Source organism: Triturus cristatus, chromosome 5_2, assembly GCF_964204655.1.
Source record: "Triturus cristatus chromosome 5_2, aTriCri1.1, whole genome shotgun sequence".
NCBI lineage: Eukaryota > Metazoa > Chordata > Amphibia > Caudata > Salamandridae > Triturus > Triturus cristatus.
In genome coordinates this window covers 757,263,118-757,279,312 of record NC_140588.1, presented here as the reverse complement: position 1 = coordinate 757,279,312, position 16,195 = coordinate 757,263,118, and the positions used below count along the sequence as shown (strand labels likewise).

Here is a 16,195-nt window from a genome sequence, read left to right as displayed (position 1 = left end):
ACTATGTGGCTGATTCTCATCAGATCAATGGAGACAAACCTTTAATCTTGCCGGCCAGCAAGAGGCGGAAGTAGTGTAGTGCTGGTACCTTCGAAGATGGCCCAAATTCTCTCTTGTCCACAATTCTTTCACTGACCAGGTTCCCAATCTTCGGGACCGAGCTGAGTCTTCGCAGTACAACTTTCACTTCTCCAGTGGGCGTGCATTTTACTTGGTTGCTGTTTTGTGCCCCACGGAATTCATTGAGTTGCTGTAAAACACCCAAACGTTCATTGTTGTCAAATAGTGTTTCTGCAGCCACTGTGCTGACATTATCAAGGTCTGGTACCCACATTTTCACACCAAAGAAGATTTTCTATGGAGTACGACTCCCAGGGATTTTCTTGGCATGTTATTGAGTGCCCTCTGGACCCCATATGGGTGATTGACCCAACTGTTTGGAAGCAATCATAGCTTGTACAGAATGAAAAATGTTTAGAGTTACTTGTGTCCAACTGTTGATTGAAAAATCAGGTCTAATCAAATCGTAGAACGGTTTTACTCATTCTGCGTAATCAAAAATGTATGTTCTACCAAAATGTTAGGATCCGAAAAAGGTTTGTAGTCTTTCCAGAGTAGTTAGAGGTTAGCGCAATGCGCATCTTTCAAAAAAAATGTGCCACCAGGCTTTTGCCTTCACTTGACAACTCATATCCCAGAGACAGGACACCGACATGGTCAATTTTCAATATTTTGAAATTAAATTTGTAGCCCAAATAAGCAAACCCTAAAATTATATGGTCTACTCTGTCCAAGAGTTCCATCAATTCATCGTCTATCAGATAAATATCATCCACATAGGACAACTCATCAAAATTTGGAAGTAACTTTTCACTCTAGCTGAAAACAACCCAGGGCTATTCGGATACCCCGGAGGTAAACGCCAACATTGCCGTTGTGAACCTAGCACTGAAAATGTTGTCAAATATCTGCTTTGAGGCGCTATATTCTGCCAGAAGAAACCATTTGAGATGTCTAGTATTTTGTATTTCTTACACACGATGTTATTCCTCGGTGAGGCACTATGTGCATTTCATACTGCAAACATGCGGGTAGCGGTGTTTAAATGCATGTAGTCTAAAACTAGACAGCATGAATTGTTCAGGTTCGTTACAGGAAACGAAGGATTATTCATGGACGAAGTGCAATTTTCGATTACACCCTGGCATTCAAGTTGTTGTGGGATTTCCATAGCTTGTTTTTTAGCTTCATGTTTTATCGGATATTGTCTCTGTAGTGGAGGAGCTGATTTTAATGGGATCTCGTGATGAGGTGACTCATCATCCCACCCAACATGATTGCGATATAGTGCAGAAGCTAGCACTAATGCCCACTCCTTGGCGTATGAGTGTTTAATTGATTTTGGAACGAGGTCAGAGAAAGCAGGAAAAATTACTGTTTCCCCCATTGGGCACTCCATTGCGAACTCAAGTGGCCAATACTTTTCAGCCAAAAGAATATCTTAACCATATGTTAGGTTCCTTGAAACTAGAGCTTCCCGGGGGGGAGGGGGGGGGGGGGGGAGGTGTTTGTTTTTAAATCACTTTATGGGTTCTTGGTAAGATAATGGAATTTCTATGTCAACATATGGAATGTATTCATCTGGTGTTTCATCATCAATTCAAGTGTAAAACAATTTTCTGCAAGCATTCGCAGCCGGGAATGTAACCCAAGAATAAAAAGAAACCTCTGTTCTGAATGCTTAGTGTGCTTCCACCATGAAGGCAACTTCTCCACACGCTGTCGGGAAACTATACTATAGTAACTCCATAGTAACTGCAAGTCCGCAATTTTCTTTAATATTTAGAGTGACTACTTGTTCTTCACTCGCTTCTGCGTTTACCGACATTGTGCAAAGAGAGAAGAAATTTAGTAAATTAATTTATGGAGATAGGGTTAGCACAATGTGGAAAAACGTTATCATACAAGCTTGAATAACCTTCATAGGGTATACCTACTCAGCTGAGGAAAATTTCCCTACCACCACAGTCCTCTACGGTTTGGAGGTGAGTAGGGGTCTCTGAGAAAAACACAACTGAACAACTCAGAACGTTAAATAAGAACCCAACAGTTGCCATTGTGTAGTTCCTACTAACCCATAGGATCTGTGCGTTTGGGTGAGGTGCCTAGATTGATTCTAGGCACGCCCGTAAGATATGCTGGCCTAGAAACGAGCTAGCTCACATTGCCACCAAAAGCCCCCTTAAATTTACTAGGGAGTGAATGGTTTCTGGCAACTACTAAACATGACAACCCTGACCCCTCAGGGATCGTGCTAACAGATCAGAACCTTTCGCTCAGGCACTCGTGCTTACTTGCGCTCAGAGAAATATACAGAGAATACACAGTGAGACATTTTCAATATATTTATTGAACCGCCGTTATTCTTGTATAGATTACATGTGCTGCGATAATCAGTAGACAGAAGCAGATGAAAGTGATAACAAGCACCTAAAGAGTGAATAGTAGATATAGTTCTACCATGGGTCTAGAAGAGCGTATATATGCAGGCATATAAACAAGGCAGTAATCAGGCTTACTCCTACTATGCAAACTCTACTCTAGAGAGTGTGTAGGTGTGAAGCCAAGAATCCCCCAGGGGACGACCATACCGAATTACATGGCGGGAGAGAATGTAGGTGCCTGTCTTGGTCACAAACTGGGCACCCACTAACGGAGAGGTCAGACCACTGCGTGGTCTCTGCATTCAGGATCCCTCCGTGTCAGCTGAAGTGCCTCCTCTAATTATCTATTGGGATACTCATTTATACTAGAAAGCATCCTTGGGATGTACGTATAGATTATCAATGTTCTGGATATGTAGATAGCCCTGTCGTCCCGTGGATGAAGATAGAACAACATTTGCACATCTTGCATAAAAAGGCCTTGTAAATGGTTTTCCAGGGATTGTGATAATGTTATGTGAAGCTAGATGTTTAAACAGTAGTAGTTTCAGAGAAACAAATCCAACATTGTTGCACACACAAATATGTGCAAAAGGTCACGGCAGAAACCTTATTGTAAAAAAGAGGACAATGTAAAAAATTAGCAGCTTTCCCTACATGGGCCCAACTCCGGAACATAACAAGTGTTTCTATGTAGCCTCTTAGGGTACAAACCCAATATGGATAAAAATGATGCATCTACTTAACTATCTCGAAACTCCTGTATATACCGTTAAAAGCACTAGGTACCTAGGAATTAAACGTAATAATGCGCACAATTGACTAATTAAAACCAAATTAGTTAAATCTCTTGTATGATTATTAAGTAGGAAGGAATCACAATTTCAATAATGGGCAGAGTAAATGTTATCAAAATGATAGTATTGTACCCGATGTACCCATTACGATCATTACCTATATACAGCTTCTCTCTTTAAATTTTTTTTAAAAAAAAATAGTTATCTTAATGAACAAGTTACTTACCTTTGGTAACACCTTATCTTGTAGAGACTATCTAGCCACAGATTCCTTACCTTATAATTTTCCATAGGCATCAGACTAGATCTGAAAAACGTTTGTGAGCACTACCCCTGTGCATCGATAGGTGGCGTAATACGGCTCTGTGTAGCATCGTCCATATCGATGTGACGTGTGCACTGATAGTAGCCTTAACTCTGGTGAAATAACGGACACCCTCGGGGAGTTGCTTCTTGGCCAATGCATAGCAGATCTTAATGCAGAGCAATATCCATTGGGAGATGGTCTGCTTCTGCATTGCTTTACCCTTCTGGTCGCCCACACAGATTCTCACTTGCATTCAAGGTAGAATGACATAGCTCCTTTTTGGGTCCAGTCGGTGAAGTCGCTCCTCTTCCTTAGAGGGATGTGGCAGAGTGTAAAAGGTAGGCAGGGTGATGGGCAGGCCTAAATGGAAAGGAGTGAAAACCTTCGGGAAAAAAAGGAAGCTCTAGTGCGAAGAACCAGCTTGTCTGGGTAGATATTCAGGTAAGGAGAATTGGATGATAAAGACGGAGCTCACTAATTCTCCGGGCAGAGGTTATCGTTACGGGGAAGGCCGTGTTGATGTTAAAGAGCAGGAGAGGACAATTGTGCAATGGCTCAAAGGGAGCGCACATCAGAAAAGTCAAGACAAGATTCAGGTCCCACTAAGGAATGATGAAAGGTAAAGGTGGAAACGTGTTTCAAACCTTTCATGAAGTTATGTACAAAAGGGGATTTGAAAAGGGATGGCTGATCATGCAACTGCAGAAAGGCTGATATGGCAGAAAGATAGCTCTTTAGGATGTCCAAAGAAGAGCCCTGCTGGGCAAGACAAAGAATAAATAGAAGGACCTGAAAGAGGGAAGCAGAAAGATCACAAATTTGCCCCAACAGCAAGCATATACAGTCATGGTGGATGGACGCCCGACTACCAACATAACAGTGAAGACTTCGGAAAAAAGGTCGAAAGCTGTCAACTGTCCACGCTCATTTTCCACACATGAAGGCAGAGCGTTGACAAGTTCGGGTGGAGAGCTCCCCCCTGCTGCTGCGACAGAAGATCCTCCCAAAGAGGTAGCATGATTGAAGGACTGATAGCCATGCTCACAGCTCAGGATACCAAACTCTCAGAGTCCAGTACGGAGCCACAAGGATGACATGGGTCCCATCATTCCTGATCTTCTTGAGAACTCTGGGCAGGAGTGATATGGGTGGGAAGGCATACAGGAGGCTTGAGCTCCCATCGAGAAGAACAGCATTTGAGCAAGAGCTGCCTTGGAAACTGCAGTGCGCCGAACTGCTGAATTTAGGCATTCTCTGCTGTGGAGAACAGCTATAACCAAGGCTCTCGCCACTGCTGAAAGAGGCCTTGTACCACCTGTGGATGGAGACGCCATTCATAATCAGTTAGGTCTCTTCGGCTGAGTTAGTCTGTCCTGGCATTCAGAGAACTCACAGGTTTTGAACCACCAAGAAAATGCCATGATGTTCCAGTCATGTCCGGAGACGCAGGACCACTCGACAAATGGTCCACTATTTCACCTCACCTTGTTTGTTGTAGTACCACATGGAGGTAGTGTTGTCCGTTAACACCTGCCCACTAGCCTTCCCTTGACGGAGGGCTGAAAGGCTATTAATGTCTGCTGGATTGCCCGGTGCTCCAGTAGAGGAGCCCAGATTCCGCCTGAGACCAGAGGTATCTGATCTCCACCTCTCTCAGATGCCCCCTCCTAGGGATGACAAATTTGTCACCGTCAGATCTGTTTGGGGAAGGGAGGGGAGTCGCTAACCCAATCAAGGTTTGTTATTCACAACTGCAAATTTTTGCAGTTTCCTCAGTGATCTGTACTGTAGGAAAGTTCCCCTTTTTGACACGGTCACAAGTGAGTGGGAAGCCATCTTAAGTATATGTACTGGGCTCAGGTCATTACAAGTTCCCCACCTACATGATGGCTTCAAGGAAACCTATGGTGTTTAGATGCACATCTTAATAAATCCACTACTAGCATCAGTATGGATTTATTAAGACAAGGTGTTTGATGCCAGAGGGCACCTTAGAGGTGCCCCTGAAAACCTACCAGCCTCTTAGTGTTTTGGCTGACTTATCGTCCATTCTGCTACCACAGACATGTTTCTGACCACCATCAGGTGAGAGTCCACTCTCTCCTAAGCCAGAAACAATGCTTTCTCCGGAGGTAAGTGTTTACACCACCTCCAGCCGGAAGGCCACTGAATCTGCATACCAAGGCAAGGGACTTCAAAGTCCCGGTCGCCTTTCATAAGCCATCACGGCTTCCCACATACCTGGGAAATGCCACCCTATGCACTGAGGACCACTTGGCACTAGGACAGGAAGGAGATTTGCTATGCTAGGACGCGTGGTGCACTACCAGGCCAGTCACAACCCTAAGGTGGGCTGCCTGATGTGCCCAACGAAGGAAAGGTTCCATCATTTTGATTATGGTGGAAATAGGAATTCCGGGACATTGTTAGCCTACAAGCTGCATTGTAAACCAATAGCATAGAAAATGAAAGCATTTTCATACAAAACTGGCACCGCGCCTTTAAGGCAGCCATGACCCCTAGCTTTCCATCATGCCTCGGGGTGACAGTTAGGTCAGTTGTTCTTTGCGTATCCCTGAAGATCAGGGCACCAAGATATAGATTAACAATGAAGAAAATCTCATTTGCCTGGGGAGGCGGGTGAGTTGCTTATGATTTTGTTGAGGATACCCCCTGGAAGAGAACTAGGATAACAGGTAAGTAACCTATCCTTCTCTTCCAAAGGATCCTCATCAATAGTCATAAGCACTGAATAGAATAGCAAGCCCATCTTCCACCTGCAGGCAAATGAGAGTTAATGATTCAAGGTACAACAAACAGCCGCAATCAGCTGTTGAACAGATTCCTCAAAGAGGCCTGGCCTACTTGGGCATCTGCTCTGGTGTCTGAATATAGACAATACCGCCTTGTAAATGTATGGATGGACCTCCAGGTTGCCGCCTTACATATCTCAGATATAGGCACGTTATGAAAGAAAGTAGTCAGTCATAGCCGCTTTTCCTCTTATGAAATGTGCCCTGTAAGTAAACCCAAGAGGCTTCTGCGCTAGCTGATAAGCTAACTTGATGCATGAAACTATCCATCTGGAGATGGATCGCTTTGAGGCTGGAAAATCTGTTCTGCTCGACCCATAGTTAACGAAAAGTTGATCAGATTTCCTCATGGACTTGGACCTATCCAGATAGAATTTAAAAACTCTTTAGGTCAAGTGAGTGTAAAGCCCTCTCAGCTGGAGTGGAGGGCTTAGGGAAAAAGGTCAGTAGAGATATGGCCTGATTCACATGAAAATCCGACACCACCTTCGGCAGGAAGGAGGGATGAATTCTTAATACCACCCTATTGAGATGGAAAACAGTGCAAGGTTCCTTTGAGCAGAGGGCCTGTATTTTGCTCACACTGCGAGCAGAGGTGGTCGATATCAGGAAAGCTACCTTCCAAGTGAGGTGTTGCAAGGTTGCTTTGTGGATAGGTTCGAAAGGTGGACCCATCAATTTTGATAGCACCAGGTTCAGCTTCCGGGGTGGCGAAGGAGGCCGGACCGGAGGGTAGACCTTTTTCAGACTCTGTAAGAAGTCTTTCACAATCTGTAGCTGAAAGAAAGAAGGTTGAGAAGGAGAGCGCCTGTATGCAGTGATAGCAGCTAAGTGTGCCTTAATGGAGGGAAACTTCAAACCCGCTTTAGCTAGGTAAAGCAGGTATGGTAAAATGACCTCCTCCTGTCCCTTCGTTGGGTTTGTAATTGTTTTGAACACACCACATATAAAAAAGTTTCCACTTGCACGCATAGGAATCTCTAGTGGATGGCCTCCTTGCCTCTTAAAATGGACATGCAGTCTTGAGGCAGCCCTAAATGTTCATACTGGAGGACCTCAGGAGCCATGCTGCCAAGTTCAGTGAGGGAAGGTTGGGATGATGAATCCTCCCGTTCATCTTGGACAGCAGGTCCGGTCTGCACAGCAGTCTCCTGTGTGGGCATCCTGACAGGTGCTGAAGGTCCAGGTACCACCATTGTCTCGGCCAGTCCGGGGCAATCAGGATCATTCTCGTGTACAAATGAGAGAGTTTGGTCACCACCTTCGGGATGAGCGGAAGTGGTGGAAAGGCGTACACAAAGGCCCCTGACCAGTCTATCAAAAGGGCATTTCCCTTCAACCCTGGCCGGTGGAACCTCGAGGCGAAGACTTGGCATTTTGTATTTTCGTGATCCGTGAAGAGATCAATGCTGGGTCGGCCCAAAGTCTGGAAAATGTCCTTGACGACTTAGTCGTTGAGCACCCAGTCTGGTCTGTCTCCAAAGTGTTGACAGAGCATCTGCCTTGGAGTTCTGTTCTCCTAGCAGGTGTATTGCCGTGATCTATAGGTTCCGTGCCAGGAGCCAATGCCAGAGAACTTGAGCTTCCAGAGACAAGGTGCAAGAGCAAGTTCCCCCGTTTGTTCAGGTAGTACATGGTGGTGGTATTGTCTGTCTGTACTAAGATTGAGCTTGCCTGAATCGAAGGAAGGAAGGCCTTGAGGGCTAGGTGAACTGCTCTCAGCTCCAGTATGTTTATGTGATATGAGCACTCTCTTGCTGACCATTGCCCTTGCGTCTGAAGAGAACCCATGTGGGCACCCCAGCCCAGGAGAGCAGCGTCCGTGATTAGTGTCTGAGAGGGAGGCGCCTGATGAAAAGGTACCCCCTACTTGCATATTCTCCTTTTTCATCTACCATGGAATGGATGCTCTTGCTGCATTTGAGAGACTTATTCTTTCTTCCCAACGATCCGTTTGCTGATCCCACTTGTCCTCCAGATCCTGCTGTAGAGGACGCATTCGTAGTCTGGCATTGGGGACCAGGAAAATGCAGGATGCCATCTACCCCAACAGGTAAGCAATCTGACGACATTCTGTTGTCCAGAATTAGCCTGCATTTCTGCGTGATGGAAAACTCTCTCTCCTCCGAAGGAAAAACTTTTTCTACCTAGGAGTCTACAGAGCTCCTAGATAATGGATTCTCTATCTGGGTTCTGTAGTGGACTTGTCGAAGTTAACATGAAGACCTAGCTGGTGACATAGCTCCAGGCATCGTAGGAACTGATACCTCTGGCTGTGGGGGGGAGTGACCTTTTAACAGCCAGTCGTCCAGGTACGGATACACAAAGATGCCTCTGCGGCGTAGTGCGGCTGCCACCACTGCCATGCACTTCGTGAACACTCGGGGAGCTGACTTCAACCCGAAGGGTAGCACTTTGAACTGGTAGTGTGAAGATCCCACTAGGAATCTGAGATATTGTCTGTGATGATGACTGACCGGAACATGAAAGTAGGCATCTTGTAGATCCAGCGAACACATCCAATCTCCCTGCCTGAGATGTGGCTATATTTGAGGGAGAGCCAACATGTGAAACGTCTCCTTTTTGATGGATTTGTTGTGTTCACAGATCCAGAATGGGTCTGTACTCTGCTTTTCGACCCTTCTTCTTTACCAAGAAGTATCTTGAGTAGACCCCCTCATCCTCGCTGAGATATTGGCACCTTCTCGATGGCCAACTTTCGCATAAGGGTGGAAACTTCGCTCTGCAATATCTTTATCTGATGGCACGATGATTGAACCGGAGGAATTGAGCGGGGTTGGTGTCGAAAATGTAGAGAGTACCAATTCTGCAGCTTAGCCAACACACACTGGTCTTTTGTGATCGCTCGCCACTCTTCGAGATGATTTGCAATACTCCACTCACTCCCCCCACCCCCCCCCCCCCACACTGGAACAGTGAACGGCGATGGGGGAAGTGGGCACTCATTGCTTGGTCTGCGTCTTAGCGGAGGCGTTAGACTGACGCTGGTTCCCTCTACCTCTGGAGGAACGCCGGCCTTGGTATTGTGACCTTTGCTGTCCCTGCTGATCCTGGTTTTTCTGTCAATGAGGGGTTTGAACCCTCTGTTGGGAGGATCGCCTGTTGTAAGGCCTGAATCATTTGCGGAACTCTTTCTTCTTCTCCAGACCCACGGCTTTGTGTGTCTAGCTCTGTCTTCAACGGGACATTTCTTCATCGGTGTGTGACCCGAACAAAGATGATCCGGAGAAGGGACTATTGAGCATCCTAGACTATGCCTCTGGTTTGAACTCTGAGAGTCGGAGCCAGGAGGTTCTTCTAGCGCATATTCCATGCGCATAGGCATGAGCCGAAATAGTAGCTCCGTCAGCTGCAGCGCGGATAACTTTGTTAGCCACCAAGCTGCCCTCATGTAAGATCTCATCAAAGTCCTTGCGATCTTTTTGTGGTAACTTTTCCATGAATCTTTGCAGTGAGTCCCACAGAGACCTGTCATACCGGCCCAAGAGAGCCCAAGTACTCGACACCTTCACCATAGAAGCGGATATGCCACATACCTTCCTTCCCCACGAATCCTGTGTCTTACTTTCCTTATCTGGAGGAGGAAGCAATAGCATGGGTCTTTTTTGCTGCAGCAATCATCACAGAATCCGGTGGAGGATTTGAGGAAAAGTGGGTAATCTTCCGGTGAACGGTATTTCTTCAAAATCCTAGCCGATGCGGTCTTGAGTGTCGCAAGCGTGAGGAAAATGTTCATAACTGGTTCTATTAAACACGGTACCAATGGCAGCAGGGGTCTAGATGCTGCCCTTTGGTGTAACGTCTCAAAAATAACAGAGGACAAACTCTGTCGAGTCGGCATCGGGATGTTTAGTTTCGTCGCACCCCTGTCCAGCATGTCCTGAAAAGTAGTAATATCATCCAACGGAGAGACCCTCGACGACGGGCTGTCAGTCAGAGTAGGAGAATAGTCTCTGTGTGATGTGTGTGTGGAAGAGGACGAAGGTGTTGGAGATCTGCGCCTTCTCCTCCTGCTTCTGGATCTAGGATTTTCTTCTGAGAGAGTGCGCAGGAGTGCGACCGCGATCCCTGGCTCTTGATGGAATACGCTCTCTATCAACCGCCTGTACCAGACAAGCCAACGGAGACCTGTGAAGGGGGCTCGAGTACTGTTGTGCCCTTGCAGTTGGAGCAGTGGCCCAGTTATGTAATGGTCTGTGCCATCTTGGCGAAAGATAGATGGAAGGCAATCTTTGCCCTTCTCGCCCCTCAGGAGAATGTGGAGGAGGCGGAGAGTTCTCTTTCCTACGCAGGCCTGGTTGGCGAATCTTGATGTCCCATGGACACTGGACTGCTGGACGTCGAGATCACGACATCTGGGGATCTTGACGTTGAACCCTTGTGAGAGCTGGGGGACCCTGTTCTCGACGTCGGTGATGGGGACATGGACAGGCTTACCAGATGCGAGTCCTCCTTGGAGGGTTGCCTCGACGTTGATCTAGAACGTCTCTGGAGAGATTAACTTAGACGTCGATCGTAGTCTCCGTGACAGTGAAGCTTGCCTCGACGTCTGCTTTCTCTTCTTGGACGGAGGACTCAATCCTGTCGACCGGCCTTTCAACGTTGAACGTCTACCCGACGCCGACGGAGTACCGTGTTTCGACGTCAGCCGCCTCTGTTCTGGAGACCGGTGTCTCGACGTCAATCGACGAAGTGGTGCCGTCAACGGAGACTTTCGCCTCGGCGGAGATGGAGTCGTGTGCCAAGACTGCAAAGATCTTTGCACTGACTTAGACGGCGACTTCTGCCTCGACGTAAAAGAACTTTGGACTGACCTCGATTGAGACCTTCGCCTCGATGCCGATCGCCGTTGATGTGGCGACGACCGAGTGATGTGCCTCGACGTCGACCACCTGTCCAGCGTCGACGGAGACTTGCTCCTCGACATTGATAGTCGCCTGGTTGATGACAACGGACGGCCTTTTACCTTCGTCGACGTTGAGCGTTGTTGATTTCTTGGAAGAATGATGCGTCGGCACCACTGTAATATTCGATTATTTCTTCGTCGCCGGCAGCTTCAACATCGATCCCGACGCCAACGGAGAACAGGTCAGGACTTTGCCTCTCGAAGTCGACTGACTCCTCCTCTTCTGCTGCCTCACTGGAGACCTACCTCTTTCAGAGAGGTCATAAAGTAGAATTCTCTCCCTGTCTTTGATGGTCCTTCTCGTCAACTTCTTGCAATGATGAAGAGTGAGAATCAGGGAGGCAGAGGATACCCACAGGATGGGTGTCTGATCTAGCATTCTTGCCACAGGCAGGGCAAGGATAAAACAAGGAAGGCAGTTCCGACAGAAATAAACCTTTTCTGGGACTCAAAAAAGGTTTCACTCTCACTCTAAGGCTTAAAGATGTTGAGTGAAAGCAAAAAATCTTCAAAAATATCAAGTATTTTTTGACAGAAAGTCAAAAAAGGAAGACCTGTGAATCCAGGGTCCTGACTGAAGGGGCCGGAAAGAACAACTGACCTAACTGTCACCCCTGAGGCATGATGGGAAGCTAGGGGTCATGGCTGCCTTAAAGGCACTGTGCCAGTTTTGTATGAAAATGCTTTAATTTTCTATGCTATTGGTTTACAATGCAGCCTGTAGGCTAACAATGTTTGCTTTATTTTGCTGTTTTTTCTTCATGAGGTTTACTCATTAAAAACAGAGTTGAAGTACTACACGTGTGTGTGTGTGTGCGCGTGTACACATATACATATATACAGTCTTTTGCAAAAGCAGTTTATATGTTTATTACATTGTTTAGCCTCCTAGATGGGAGCTGCATTGGTATGAGGAAAAAATTATATACATGTGTGTGTGTGTATATGTTTTTCATATATATTTTTCGTTATTTCCGGGCTCCCCGCACATGGGCGGGAATATTCAGTGCTTATGACTATCGATGAGGATCCCCTGGAAGAGAAAAATTGCTATTACGAAAAGTACCTACCTAATCGCTTGTATGACACATAAGGCATTGCGTGTTACAGAAAACAAATGATGGACGGAAGGCTGACAATGCATACATTCTGCCCCAGTCAAAAGATCTGGGTTAAATCCATTATTCTTTTGCCCACCATGCCACCCCAGTTTAGAACCAGCCATATGCAAATCAGTCTTGACCCTGTGCCTCTTGGGAACAGTCCAGACCGAACTGCCAAGCCAGATCCTCCCTGGACTGGAAATAAGCATCCTGGAACCGGTTTCAGGGTATGTCACCCTTCAGCCAGGCTAGCTTGAATCCAGTGGCACAGTGAGCAAGGGACCCACGTCTGGGCATACCCATCCCACTTAGGGCGAAAAGTGTTACAGCAAACAAATGTCCATCAACTGTTTTTCCTTTTTTTCACCCTGAGTGGGACGGGTATGCCCAGATGTGAAACAAAAAAGTTTCTGCATCCAGTCTGACACCTAGAGATAATTTGAATTCTAGGGCAAACCGGACTAGATATTTTCAAGAACATGCATATACCCAAGTTACCTAGGCATACCAAAGTTAGTGGGTGACCTTTACGGAGACGCTGGTAGAGGAGGATGGGCTCCCGACAGGACAATTCCTCCTACACCGGTCTTTGATAGCCACACTCACGGTGCGCTGGTGAGACCTCACCACTGAATCACCCACGCACCTTACCATACAATACTTGCACGTCATGGGACAAGGCAGACTGACGAGGTAGTTAGCACCCTCGCTGCGCCAACACGCCGCGATCAAGTTAGATCCCCCTCAGACAAAAATGGGAGCAAGACTTAGGCAGGAAATTCTCAGAGCTGGCTAGCCCGGTCCAGATCCTCAGGAACACGAGGTTCAGACAAATCCAATTCTACATTATTCGCCAGCCAAAATGAACAGATATTTTCATGGTACAGATTCTGCCTGCCCGAGATGTTCCACTCTAGACGCAGACCTGCTACACATGCTGTGGAGTTGCACCAACCTTAGTACATATTGGTGAGAGGTAGCGGACGCACTGCATAATTGCACCGAACGAGAGATACCCTTTGACTGGTCGGTGTACTTGCTGCACGGATTCCGCAGTACGCGCAACACAGATTCTTGGATCGGAGTATAACAGCTGCAAAAAGATTAATCACGAAAAGATGGAAGGTGTCCGACCCCCCGCATTTTAAGGCTTGGAAGAATTCCACACTCAGATGGACCAGGGCAGAAGGTATAGCGATTCGCTGGGAAGAAACCACAGGCATTCGGAAAATGCCAATAGCCACGCAATGGGAAGCAATCCAGATTACACTACAACAATACACAGACAGGTCAACGTGACTCCCACTGATACCTAGCTCAGATGGGCAACATTGCACCAGTGAATCGAATCTCGAAGACACTAGCTCCAAAAACCGACATTGATATACTGTTGCCCAGACACATATTTTGATAGAGGACCTATGGTTAAAGAAACGAGCGCAGGAGCAACAGGCAACATATCCACACATGCACACAGACAGGTGGAGACACTCCAATTCGGCTCCTAGTTCCAAGCCCTTTCCCCAGTTTTTTTTTGCAGAGTTTTATATATTGCGAACTTGACCCGAAGCCAATCAGGTATCAGAGCGCTTTACATAGCACCAGTTACGTTACATGAGGGGACAAATTCATAATTTTTTGTTAAGCGACGGGAGATTAGGTGATTTGCCCAGAATGACAGGATGTTCAGCGTCATTACCGAGACTCAAACTCAGTTCCCCAGGGCCGAGGTCGAGCGCTGTAGCCGTTAGGCCAACTCCTCTCCCAAGTTCTTTTGTATCGCTGTTTAGCATGGTTATTCACACAGTTCAGAACTGTCAATGCCACTTTCTGCAGGTAATAATGGCAGACATCCCAACGGGTTTGGACTTCAAAGTTAATTGACTTAGGTCAAGCTATTTGGCACTGGCATGTCTACATGTCCGTTAATTAAATGCTTGCAATGTTTAAACTGTCAAAACTAACTGTTATAAAGAAGGCTAATGATGTTACATGCAAAACTTGATAGGCAATTTGTTATTATTGTCACCGCAAGGAAGAGAGAAAAAACATTTAAATAAAAAAAACATTTAAACGAAAGTTAGTGGGCTTTTAGCCAGACAAATAGATATACACAAAAATTCTGTATGGGGCAATATTCAGTTTGTGTATAAACTATTTGAGAAGGTAATGATTCAAACTTTTCGAACCATTCAGAAATACTTTAATATAACCTTCAAAGAATTATTTCAATACCTCCACATAAGGAAACTTCTATTGGGTTAAGGCCAAATAAACAATGCTGAGAAGTGTCCTAGCGCTTTGGATTGTCCTCCAAAGTTATACACTACTCATCTCAACCAAGGTCCGTTAAAAATTGCTGGATAATATAAGATCTTTTAAGAATTTAAATCTGATTACCTTTTTACATGGGTCAGGAAGTGATAAAATTGGTTAATAACAGATTACTCAAGACCAGGTTGTTCACTGTAAATTGACAAACATTAAGCATCAATGGCCAAGGCATTTGCAGATCACTAAAATAAGTTCACATTCCACTGTGACTGCAAATCTGTCACAAGGAGTGAAGGCGAGCAACACACAATCTCCATTTTGCCCAAGTGCACAGAGAAGAAACAATACTGTGTTCTATTTAACCCTAATGACAGCAAACCAGCGCCTGCAAACTTTGCCCCAAGATACAGATTAATGAGCAATGCCATTCACCAACCTGTAGAAAAAGAGTGCAATACACAGAACTAAAATAAAATATGCATACCTTGCAAACTTGGTTGAAACTGGTTTTCCTGATTTCCAAACGTATACTGCTTGATGTTCTTCTGTTCTATTGTGTTTAAATCAGGCAATGTGTCACTTTCTTCTTCCTTGTGGAGTTGTATAATGTCATCTTTTCACAATAAAAAAAAAAAAAAAAATTTGAAAAGGAAAAAATTGGGAAAACGAATCTGTTTCATGCACAATGAAAATTTGCCTAACAACGTGAAGGTAAGTTTCAATTCTATTAAGGACATGGATGTGAGGCTTATGCTTTAACTTCCTTCTCTTTGATACATTACTTCCAAATATCAGCTATTTTAAACATTTCCAAAACTACTTTCCACATGAACATCAGGGAAAATAAACAAACAGTTAATCATCCCTTCCTTAATGTCCACAGCATGGAACCCAACCCAGTCCCTTATCTCTGCCTGGGCTCCTACTATGTGTGCAATCACACCGTAAGTTCAGTTTTCACGAGTCTCGTTTTGATCTGCTGTTTCCTGCAAAGACAAGCTCTGTCAGTAATCATTTCGAACCAGATTTTGTTCCAACAGGTCACATTGCAATTATTTTGTACAAAGGCAGGGAAAACTTCAAAAGGTTAACAACCAGAAGGATTAAACTGTAATGCTCCCAATGATAAATGTACTTACTACTATACAGGGAGGGTCAGCATCTGAATTGATTTCCAGGTGGGATAATCGTTGCCTTCGTGTCTTTCATAGAATTGAAACTTACCTTCTCTTTGTGAGGCAAATTTTCTTTCTATGTCAGGACCGGAGGAAAGGATTATGCGAATTCAAAGTTTACTTACCACCAAATGAGCCCCTCCCACCACCGGCTTAAAGTAATATGTATTGACGGTGAAGTCTAAAGGACCAATCCGCTGCATGCATTAGGTCCTCCAAAGTGCTCACATATAGAATACTAAGGAGGTCATTGCTCCCCTTGCATTGTGTGCTCTGAACACCTTGGTATCTATGCCCGCTTCTGGCATCAGTCAAGGGTCCCATCAAGCTATTGTAGGGGATGAAACTGCCTTGT

General features: G+C 45.5%; 1 protein-coding gene across 2 annotated transcripts in view; it reads right to left on the bottom strand.

Moving 5' to 3' along the window:
* LOC146829228 (UAP56-interacting factor-like) overlaps positions 1 to 16,195 on the bottom strand; it is an 801,405-nt gene that overhangs the window by 669,400 nt on the left and 115,810 nt on the right. For both annotated transcript variants that reach the window (XR_014962204.1, XM_085607860.1), the window contains exon 2: positions 15,150 to 15,278. Coding sequence is in view for 1 of the 2 variants with exons in the window: in XM_085607860.1 (XP_085463986.1) it covers positions 15,150 to 15,278 (129 nt within the window). In the remaining variant the exon portion in view is untranslated. The remainder of the gene's footprint in view (positions 1 to 15,149; positions 15,279 to 16,195) is intronic.